The 11,373-nt window shown below is 43.1% G+C and overlaps 1 protein-coding gene across 1 annotated transcript; it reads right to left on the bottom strand.

Annotated features, from left to right (window-relative positions):
• Window positions 1-844: 844 nt before the first annotated feature.
• On the bottom strand, window positions 845-10,389 carry HDDC2 (HD domain containing 2). Its single transcript, XM_068410709.1, has 6 exons — window positions 10,201-10,389; window positions 9,452-9,573; window positions 8,398-8,500; window positions 5,929-5,997; window positions 2,208-2,346; window positions 845-983 (listed from the first exon to the last, which is right to left on the bottom strand). The coding sequence occupies exons 1-6, from the start codon at window positions 10,264-10,266 to the stop codon at window positions 889-891; spliced, it is 594 nt and encodes a 197-aa protein (XP_068266810.1). The 5' UTR covers window positions 10,267-10,389; the 3' UTR covers window positions 845-888.
• Between the last annotated feature and the right edge of the window lie 984 nt (window positions 10,390-11,373).

Here is an 11,373-nt window from a genome sequence, read left to right as displayed (position 1 = left end):
CATTATGGCATTTACCACCCCTACAGCTTTACTTGACACCCATACTGTACTTTTACATTATTACTTCCACTAAAAACTGTCACTTACAGCAGAATCAGTACCAGCGTGTAATAGCATGAACAAGGGATGGCCAGCTTTACATGGGCTTTTGCATTAGACTGCGCAAGTTCCAGAGGTCCCTCCCAGCCTCAGCTATTCTGTGATGATCAATTACCTGTGCAAGAGTCTGTAAAATTGCCAATCTGGGGTGAGGGGGAGTCCAGAATACTGGCCTTATGGAAACGGCAGCACCATTCCCTGATACAACACATGACCAGTGGAAAAATTGTATGAAACAATAAACATACTGAAAAAATGTAACTTATGAGATTACCAATCTTATCCACCATCACTTCTTAAGGCTTATGCACTCCAAAGAAATCCCATCTCTAAGTAAGTCTGGCTCTTTCAAGAGCTTCTAGACAAATATGCTCATTGAAAAGATACTAACCCATTTGATATAGAAGGTACTTAAATCCATACATACTTAGAAGTCACAGAATAAGGCTACCTGTCCCAGTCAGTGCATTACATGAACAGATTAGATTGCAATCATCTAATTTTTAAACTTACCTGAATTTCCCCAGTGGAGAATCTACTTGTAACTGAGACTGCATCAATCAGAGGCTGATTAAAAAAAAGAAAAAACCCATTCTAAATATTTGGTCCTTGACACAACCTCTGATATGGGAGGTCACTATTCTACCTGATCCTAAGTGGTCCTGGGATTCTCAGCACTGAATGCACAGAAACAAATCTGCTGGCAGAATTAGTGATGTTATGGGAGGAAAAATAATGCACAGAATGTAAATCAAAATATTTATTATAGCTACAGTGTTTAGGAACACCTCAGGAATGTTGATGAGATGTAGCAGCTTTTTTTTTATTCCTTTCTGTGTTAATCAGTGACACAAGCTGGAGTATTTCTGGGTGAACAAACTTTCCTGCAAAACAAAAGAAAGGGAAGGTTAATTAAAAATGCTCTCATTTTCCTATGTGTGAAAGGTTGGCAGTGAAAGGTTAGCAGTGATGTTGCTTTAGGCTCAAAATAAATGCCAGATTATTCTTTTAAGCAAGAGAGTACTCTCATTTTACTCCAACTATGGAATAACTGTAAGAGTAGTTACAGCTATTCCCCCCCCCCAAACTTATAAAAATATTTGATGCTCTATTAAGACACTTAAGAGCTGAAAAAAGGATGCACCCTGACCAGGACAATCCCATGCTATGTGTTCTGCTACAGGAAACCACCCCAATTACAGGTGCACGCAGGGTATATGCTGTAGGCTCTACTGAGACATCAGCTTAGCTCAAGTTACTGACTTCTAGCAGGAGGGCAAAGATGTCAATTAGAATATCAAGTATTCCAGCTATGCTGATGATGTCCTTTTTTTCCCCTTCTTCCCTAATCAAATTATTGCATTTTTCAGAGAGCTTATTATTTCCCTGAGGAGTCACTGAAGTATAAATGGGTCTTGTCAGGGTCTGTGTCTGGTGGTAGCTGGTCCTCTCCCTGAGTTTGTCTGTCCCTAGTTTTTTCCCAGGATAGGATGACTTGGAGTCACATTCCTTCCTCTTCTGGTGTTCAACTCTCTTGCTAAAATAATAAAGACTATTATTTTACCTATTTTCCCTTTCCACTGTCAGTTTATTTTGGAAAGGATGAAAAGCATTGGATAGAATAAAAAGTAATGCAATGGCACCTAAAACATTTCACTGAGCTGGTTCTCACATGTACCTTGGGCAGGTCATACAAGAGCACAGATCATGTAGGGGTAACAAATTTTAGTTACTGGTTCACGAAACACTAACAAAGTAGAAAAAAGCTGCTGACAGAGCATCAGTGAAGACTGAAGCCTCTTTTATAGCCCTCTGATGGTATAGGGAGATCCTTAAACACCCGGAAGTGTAATGAAAGCTGGGCCTCTCTCTAGGTAAAAAGTGATGTAAAAGGAACTTGGCATAAGTGAAATTCAGGTTCAATACATACAGATAAATGTAAGGTATTTTCACACTGCAGTAAGTTTCCCCCAAAAATATTTAGGGTACTTGAGCAATGAGTAAAATAACTAGTTCTCACTTGCTCTGAATGTCTATCAGGAAAAAAAAAAAGGCAATTTATGTATTTTATTTCATTTATGAAAGAAAAAAAAGCCCAAATGTCTTACCAGCAGTTGAATCATAAAAATCCTGCAGTCTGCCAGGTGTGTTTTCCAACTCTTCGTACTCAAATGCTTGCAGTATCATCTCACACTGATCCAACTGTTTTACAAACTTGGCTTCTGCAGTACACTGGTTTTCATATTCCTGAACAGATTTGCAGTTATAAGAAAAAAATTTTGTTGGTCTGAAACAGAGTATTAGAAGGTTTTTATGTATCTACATTTTTCTTCATTAGTACAAGCCACTCCATAAATATGCAAAACAATTACATCTTTCACTCTTTTTAAGACTGCTATTCAACAAAACACTTGAAATAAGTACGTGCTAAATTTCTATTAAATGTAATAGGACTTAAGAACACAATTCTTTTGCATACTCTAAGTTAAAAACATATCAAATGTTTTGGCTGAATCAGGGATGATATGGAGACAACCCTACATGACATACAAGTTAAATAATAGGTTCCATTTAACAACATTTTATGTATAAAGATCTTTTCAGGCCTGGCTAAGGCTATGAATTACGACAGTGTGTGCCTATGCATTACCATTACCTATTTTTAAGACCTATTTTGCACTTGTCTTCACCACTTGCTGTTTCTATAAGGAGTTGTTCTTTACATTTCGCCTGTCACTCCTTCTTAATCTTTTTGGTCTAATCTGTCTGAGCTCCTTCTGTCTTTATGTCTCTCCTAGGAGATAAGGAGGGAGTTGTTAAGGGGTTTCCTCCCCTTCAGACTTTAAATCCTTTAATCTCTCAGCTATCTTTTCTCTCTCTCCAGTCATTGTCAGTATATACTTGTGAGTCATTCACATTTCTAGTCAACTTGAACAATTTTGCTGTCATATGCTTCCAGTGATGGCTGCAGACGAGTCTGCCATTTAATTTTATCTTTTCCAAATCTACTGCACTGTATTTCATGTTTCATCAGCTGGTCTTCTCCTGACTTCCAAAACCAACTGTGGAAAAAGGCTTCTTTCTGTGCAGGTTACCATCACCTTGATACCCTCGGCAGGTCTGACCCCATTCATCATCAACATCACCAATAATCAGACCAGAGGCTTAAGGAATTCTTCCTGCTGACCAAAGAACATGGCAACTCTTTCTGCATCTTAAGAAGACAACCATGGGTGTGGGTGTCATTCATAGTGGCAAGATCCTGGGCTGTAATTCCAGCACAGTGATGCTCAGGTAAGTGTCATGGTCATTTCCTTGTCTGACATACATTTCCTTGTCTGAACAGGAGCCTGTTTGTTCTTACGCTTATTGCTTTACCCTTGAAAGTCAGAAATCCAGATTTTGATAGCCATGATTGATTCATATACTACTTTATTTGGATCTGAACGATGCTTTGCATTTTCAATTACGTTTTGATCATTATTTTAGTAATCAATTTTATTTCAACATTTTTACCTTCCTTTCAGTCTGAGCTTTGCCTCATCTTTATGTTGTTTAAATACTACTTCTTATTTTCTTAAATCTATTTATTTCTACTTTTTCTTTGGCCACCAAAGAGAACCTCTTGGCAGCACTACAAAGGAGAACTTCAGGAGAAGGAGAACTATGGCTGCTTGCTTGTAAAGGTCTGTCCCACCTCCAGCAATTAACTGGGAGTATCAATCTGTTACCAACATCTTTGTGCCATACAGCCCACCAGATCTTATTCATACCTCAGCTCACATTAACTTCAAGAAACATCAGCTATTTTATGTGCATCTGTGCACAGTGCTGAAATAAACACTTACTGTTTCACCCCCGCAGGTGTTTAAGAGTGAGAAATAACAGTATACTTTGGAAAAACAGTAACTGGTCTCTCAAACACCACAGTCTGGCTTTTAAAAATTACTCTCATGCTTTTGCTCTTGAAAATAAAAAAGCAGGACAGAGCTGAAGTGAAGAAACTAATCTACTTTAATGTTTCTCCAAACATATTCTGGATTAAGTTATAAAGTGAAAACATATCGGAGGCATCTTTCTGCTACCTTTCTCCCTTACACTACACTTGCAGAGTGCCCACCAATACAGTCCAAAGCAATAAGCCTGAAAGTGAAAGAGGGGCAGAGTAGAGGGCAGAGCAGCACAGGAAGGACTTGCTAAGAGTGTCAACAGATCTTGTCCCAGCCACTGTTCAGCTCTGGGCCATAACTTCCTTCACTAACAAAAAGAAATCAGAGAGAAATGCCTCTGGCTAGCTGAGAGCAGAGTGATCCAGAGTGATACCAAGTGATTAGAGGCTTCTTATTTTCTGCCTTTTTTTTTTTCTTCCCTTTTTTTTTCTTTTTAAGAAGCATCTAGTTGTTCCACTTAAAACAAGACTAGAGGGACTACATGCAAATATTAGATTTTTAGGTTACACTTGCTGCTATGTGGGTTACACTCATACTGCTGCATTGGAGACTCAATGCCAGCAAATTATCCTGAAGGTAGAAACAAAGAACAAATGATCAAAAGTGTGCATATGTTAAATCATGGTTAATGAGAATGATAAAAGGCTAACATGCTGAAGAACTAACTGCATACTGAACCAGCTCTTACACAATCATAAGAGTAGACTGAGGCAAAGAAAAAAATATATGCAAAAAAAAAGTCCTACAGAACTAATCTTACCTATCAAAAACTCCTTTTCCTCAATTATAACAGCATCCCAAGGGAGAAGGAACCAGTCCTCACTAAACAAATGCACACACAGTATTTCCCAGATCTAGTTATGCTGGTTTACCCCCTTTACCTTGAATTATACCACTAAAAACCCATCCCCATTGCCAGTTTCACCACACAACTACAGCAGGAAAAAAGCCCCAGACAAACAGGGTGCTGTAACAAAAGCCAGAAATTGGCTCCAAATATGAAGAATTTAAATACAGTCCAAGTGAAAAAGTAAGAATATCAGCATAAAATACAGCTTCAGGTCACAGAGTCCAAGAAACATATAATGCTTTGTTTGCAATGTGTGAACAAGAGATTGTGGATGCACTTGCCCTCGTGCGACTGTATGCCAGGAGAAAAAGCACAGTACTTACAAACTTGAATTGACTGGAAATAATCTAATCATCCCTAGTTTGCAAGGATGAAAGATCTTATCAGTTAACAGCACGGGTTCACATCAAAAAGTTAAATCACCTTCAAATACAGAAGATACTTTCCAATGCAAACATTTAAGGTATCCAAGACCAGCCAGCAATCCGTGGTGTTTGTAGAAAAGCACTGTTCTGTGTCAGTACATGACATTTAATTTTAAAACAGAAGTTACTACTAAATATTTTAGCCTAACTGGCTGCATAAGAAAGAAATGGAAGCCACCTAAATTATTACTTGCATAAAAAGCAGAATCCACAGCATCATCAGCTCCCATTATTTTTTCCTGTATTAAAAGATCATGAGCTGCAAACAGCCAGATCTGAACAAACATGACAATCTAGTAAAAAAACAGATTTATATCCAAGAGGGCTGGAGTTCCTTCAGTTGTACAAACCAAGCCCTGGACAGGTTCATCTGGAACTTCGAGAGGCCAAAGGCAGAAGCTGGTTATTTTACCAAAGTTTGGGGTTTCTGTTTGAAAAAGATTCCAGAGTGACCTTGACTCATACCATTAGCTTTATCTGCCAAGCAAACGAATCTGCCTTGCTTGAGGTCAAAATAAGAGATGACACAGTTTGATAAATAAAGAGGAAGAGGACAACAGCCCACCCTGAATTTTAGTAAAGGATTAAAAGAATGCAAGCTTACTTCCCAGAGTTCATAGATTTCTTTTCTGAGGTCGTCTGATAGCAGCTGGGTCAGTTGTTGCATAGCTGCCTGAAAAAAAGAAGCCATTTCCATTTATTCATTTTTTGAGCAAGCACATTTTTATCTTTATTTTTTTTTAAGAACTAACTACTTGTTACCAAGTTTGTAAAAACATACACTACACAGTGTATTCTAAAGCGCACATGTACATAAATCTGCCAGAGAAACAGTAGGACCACTCAGTGAAGAATCTTTTCTGGGAGCTGCTTAAGCAAATTGTTAGAGAAGTAATCTAAAACACAAGAAAAACAACCTGAAAGCACATCCAATATCTTCCAGAGTTCAAAAAGAAGCCCAGAGCAACACAGGCAAGTCAAATGCCAGGGAACCGCCGTCAATTACCAGCTCTGCCTTCCACATTTACCTAGTGGATGCAACATTTGAACTTAATATGCTATAGGTGCAGTTCATAAAAGCAGCTTCAAAATACTAACTCCTAGTGTTGACAAGCAACTGCCCCCTCCCAAACACTCTATTAGCACATTTTCACTATCAGGGCTGAGAACAGCTACTGACTGTCAGGCAGGCAACACAAGCCTTTAAAAATCTCCAATTTCGAAAAACAGAGAAAAAAATCCATTTAATACCCTGCAGCAATAAACCACAGTGCTCCCAGATTAAGATGCCATGTGTTCAACAATAAAAATCTTGGTACAAGCTTTAACACAATATCAAACTGATGGTATAACCAGCAAGCAGAAGTTGTTTTGCCTGCTCTTTGTGCTCTCCCAGCTGATCAGTCTCATTTCTGTGCTATTTCTACTGTTTTCCTAGTAACACTAAGGGGTGCTTCTGAAAGAAACAACATCACAGGCAAGACAAAGGTTTTGTGCTATGATTGTTTCTCCACTTCAAATACAGGGCATAGTTTCACAATATAACTGAACTGAATCAGCTGCTCCCCACCACTGAAGCATCAAGGTCTCATTCCTTCCCACCTCCTTCCAGCTATGGAGCTCCTCAGATTTCAAGGTTAGCAGGCCAAAATGACTTACCTGGCAATAAAAAAAAGCCAAACAACCCCAAAGAAAAAACCCAGACTCATTTTTTGTTAAACCAAGTTCGTTTTCTGCTGCCTTAGCCTTGGTGAGACTAGCTGATTAAACTTATTGCACAAGCAGCAAACTTCAGAACCAGCTCAATGTCAGCTGTAGAGCAAAGGGGAAAAAAGGAGAACTCTGCAGCGGAAGCAACATACTGATAATTCAGCTCAACCACCTCATGAAAGTGTTACCCTTGGTGTATTTTTACAACAAAGTATTTCAGAGTCAGCCTAAATGTTTAATGCTTGACCCTCCTTCCCACAAAGTCAACAGCAAAGTCCTCACTCAGTGAAATGAGAACATAAGTAGCTGCAAATACTTAAGAAAACTTCTTAAACATACTTAGGCATCAAAATGTCTTTTTCATTCCCTAAATACAAATCACAATTCCATCTAGGCAAAGTTGAAGCCTGATTCTCAGTGACAAAATCACCTTTGGAGGCTTCCAGGAAAGAGGGTTGGTTTTTTTTTGTTTAGTGTAAGAACACACTAGGAAGTACATCAAAATAAAGAAATATCAAAATCGCAGTAAAGACAGTACTTCAAGAACTCTGAATACCCCTTTGATCTTTAATTTTTAAAATTTAATAATTGTAGAAGAAAATAAATTATTTGCTTTGCTTTAAAAATTTCTTAGCAAAGCGCTTACTCCTAGAGTTAGTCATAGCCCCTCCCAAACCCAACTTTTAAATAGATAAGCATAAAAGTGTGTGTGTCGGGGAAATCACTGCAACGTTTTTTACACTCTTTGAAGAGTTAATTGTAGCCTTTAAAGAGTTTCTGAGGCATCTCGTTGCCCTCTAGCTGCGGATGGAGGAGTGGTGTATATTTTCTTCAAATAATGCAACAAACCAGAAATTACAAACCAACAGATCGTACAAGGCCAAAAATAAAAGAACTCTAGGCATGCTGCACTCAAAGACTCATGACAAAAATAAAAGACATCTGTGTCTGAAGTCCTGTGCAAATGGTTTAAATAAAGTCTCTGTCACAACCACCCGAGCTGGCATCACACAAATGATCTGCCACGAACTGTCACCCACCCTTCTCAGTGCACCTACTCCCTGCTCCCCACCTCTTGGTAAGGCTGGTCAACATGATTAATTCAGGCTACCAAAAATCCAGCCAGTTCAGGAATAAATGGCCAACATAAAGACTGCTTCAAAGGTTCTCCTTCCGTAACTTTGTACTTGGTGACATTACATGTACAAAAATCACAATGAGTTGAAAACTTTGGCTGTTTGCAGCATACTTGTCTAATGCCAGTGACAGTATTATGTTGCTTAGAGGGTCCCTTCACTACCACCAGAACATTAAAAACATGCAGAACGCTTTGCAGATGTGGCTTCTTGCCTTACGTCCATACCTCTTCTCTCCTGTGTTTCTCCTCTTTTGAGATATTATCTGCAGGAGCAATATCTCCAACAATGCATTCAGCCATGTCATGAACCAAAGCTAGTCGTATGCACCTGAGAAGAAGTAAAGACAGAATAATTCATTTTTCAGCATTTTAAGTTATATCTTGTTATTCATAAAGCTAAGAGACTGCATAATTTATCCCCTTCATCTATTTTACAAGTTGGTTGGTTTTTTTAAACTTTACATAACATTTTTCACTTCTTTGCTAAGAGAAGTAGTTTCCACCGAGACATGATTTTAATTCCTGGTTTCTAGCTACTGCTGCTTGTAAATGTAGATTTAAGTATAAATACACTTTGTACCAGAGCATAGCATTCAAAAGTAACGTATTCAGCTTTTGTATGCTTGGCTTTTGGAGATGTTGTGATAACTAACTACATTATACACTTCATATTATTCCTGCAACAGGCAGAAGGTAATCTGATTGGAGGGCATCCCGAATTCAGTATATAATCTGACACTCACAGCTCTATAGCTATGCCAGTCTGCAGCAGAATACTCAAAAAAGCCTTCACATCACCTCCTGAAAGGACAAAGCAAGCATGATCCCACACTAGACTTGACCACTCATTCAACAATGCCTTCTCTGCTATGCTAGATGATTTCTGAGGTTCCTTACTGCTGCTGAGTGCTAACTCCGTCTGTCAAAACCCACATGGTGTTATGGCTTTGCCTTTGCTGTCTATTGCTTCAAACTGTGTTTTAAATGAGTGTCTTCAGCTTGCTTACTTACGGCTTAAGAGAAGGCCAGCTCAGAGCCTCTGCATTAAAGACTTGCCTCAGCACTTGCAGTTTAGCAATGAAAGTTTTTAGCCCCTTTCAGCTCTTCAGTAAACAGCACCCTGTCCAAAGGATGGAGGGAAAAGAAGAGGGGAAAGGATTTCAAACTCCTTCAGTGTGTTTTAAAAGCTCTTCCTCAGGATGCTAGTTATTTTTAGCATTTTGGTCGCAGCTCTCCCACAACATTAACGCATGGTCATGACAACCACAGGCTGTCTCACCTGTCCTTGTTAAGGCTTTTGTCTTCGGTCACCAAGGCCATCATCGCCATCCTGTACATATGATCGGATACACTCTCTGGCTTCGCCACGTTCCTGTACACCCATCCCGTCCGTGGTACTCTCTGCATGAGGAGAGCGTCACAGCCACATAAACGTCAAAACCTTAGGCTTTGAAGGACCTCACTTCACAGACGCCGGTAGAGATTTTGTCCCACCGTAAGCTCCGTGCTTCGGTGAGCTTTGATGCTTCCGGGAAACACCTGCCCCAAAGACCGGGCTCCCCGGAGACTGTGACCGGTGCCTTTGCGTTGCCGTTCACAGGCAAGGGACACGCACCACCAGCAGCTCCCGCCCTACCATCGGCCGCAGGCGCCCCCCTCAGCCTCACGGCGCTCGCGTCGAGGCGCCGGGCCACCCTCGCCGTCCCCCACCGGGCGCCCGCATTTCCCCGCGGCAGCCCCAGCACCGGGGCGGGCAGTCTCGGCCTCGCCGGCGCCGCGGCGGGCCGGCAGTCACACCCCGGCCGCCCCAGCCCTCCGCCGGCTGCCCCGCTGCCAGGGCCCGGCGGCCGGGCCGGGCGCCACTAACCGCGCCCCCGCTCCCACCCCGGTGATTGCTGGGGAAACCGCCCTGAGGGCCCCGGCCCCGGCCCACCGCACGGAAAGGCCGCGGGCAGACACCCCGCCAGCCACCACGGCCGCCCGGCCCCCCCGCAGGCCCGCTGCCCCGCCGAGGCCGGCCCGGATCACCTTGAGCTGCCCCAGCAGCCGCAGGAAAGGCAGCAGGCCGCCGCCGCTGCTCACCCCCGCCGCCATCCGCCGACCGGCAGCCACCGCCCCCACTCGCTCCTCCTTCCCCCTGCCGGTCCCGGCGCCTCTGGGCGACTGCGCCGGGGGAACGGGAGGGAGCGGCGGGCCGGGCGCCGCGGTCCCCGCCCCGGCAGCCGGCCGCGGGGTACTGCGTCTGCAGCTGCGGTCCTACGGGCGTAGCGGGTGGCTGTGGGGTGCGGGTGCCCGGCGTGTGGCGGAACCGTATTGCCAACGCTCTGGCTCCTCAGGGATTAATTAACCACCAATAGCGCTTTAATAATAACGGCTCAGACTGCGATGGCAACGAGGGTGATGGTTGACGAGAAGCCCAACATGAGCCGGCAATGTGCGCTTGCAGCCCAGAAGGCCAACCGTATCCTGGGCTGCATCAAAAGCAGCGTGGCCAGCAGGTCGAGGGAGGTGATTCTGCCCCTCTATTCTGCTCTCGTGAGACCCCCCACCTGCAGTACTGTGTCCAGCTCTGGGGCCCCCAACATAAGAAGGACATGGAGCTGTTGGAGCGAGTCCAGAGGAGGACCACGAAGATGATCAGAGGGCTGGAGCACTTCTTCTATGAGGACAGGCTGAGAGAGTTGGGGCTGTTCAGCCTGGAGAAGAGAAGGCTCCAAGGAGACCTTCTAGCAGCCTTCCAGTACCTGAAGGGGGCCTACAGGAAAGTGGGAGAGGGGCTTTTTACAAGGGCATGCAGTGACAGGATGAGGGGGAATGGTTTTAAACTGCAAGAGGGTAGATTTAGATTAGATATTAGGAAGAAATTCTTTACTGTGAGTGTGGTGAGGCACTGGCACAGGTTGCCCAGAGAAGCTGTGGCTGCCTCCTCCCTGGCAGTGTTTAAGGCCAGATTGGATGGGGCTTTGAGCAACCTGGTCTAGTGGAAAGGTGTCCCTGCCTGTGGCAGGGGGGTTGGAAATAGATGATCCTTAAGGTCCCTTCCAATCCAAACCATTCTATGATTCTATGAAAGCGGCAGGAGAATCCAGGCTGCTTGCGGGCGGGAGCACTGTGGGGAGGGGAAGGGAAGGTGGTGGTGTGTCCTCTCCTGGGGTGCGGAAGGGAGAAGTCCCTGGTGTGGAGGAGGGGAAGGCAGTTGCG

Source organism: Nyctibius grandis, chromosome 1 (genome assembly GCF_013368605.1).
Source record: "Nyctibius grandis isolate bNycGra1 chromosome 1, bNycGra1.pri, whole genome shotgun sequence".
In the NCBI taxonomy this organism is placed as follows: domain Eukaryota; kingdom Metazoa; phylum Chordata; class Aves; order Nyctibiiformes; family Nyctibiidae; genus Nyctibius; species Nyctibius grandis.
Note: the sequence above shows the minus strand (reverse complement) of the source record. Positions and strands in the feature narration are given on the sequence as shown.

Bases quoted from the DNA above. Each gene is read 5' to 3' on its own strand.
- HDDC2 (XM_068410709.1), bottom strand. From the start codon at position 10,266: ATGGCGGCGGGGGTGAGCAGCGGCGGCGGCCTGCTGCCTTTCCTGCGG. The intron at 9,574-10,200 runs GTGATCCGGGCC...CTCCTCATGCAG, and splicing joins GGCTGCTGGGGCAGCTCAAG to AGAGTACCACGGACGGGATG. The intron at 984-2,207 runs GTAAGACATTTG...TTTGTTTTGCAG, and splicing joins TTTTTATGATTCAACTGCTG to GAAAGTTTGTTCACCCAGAA.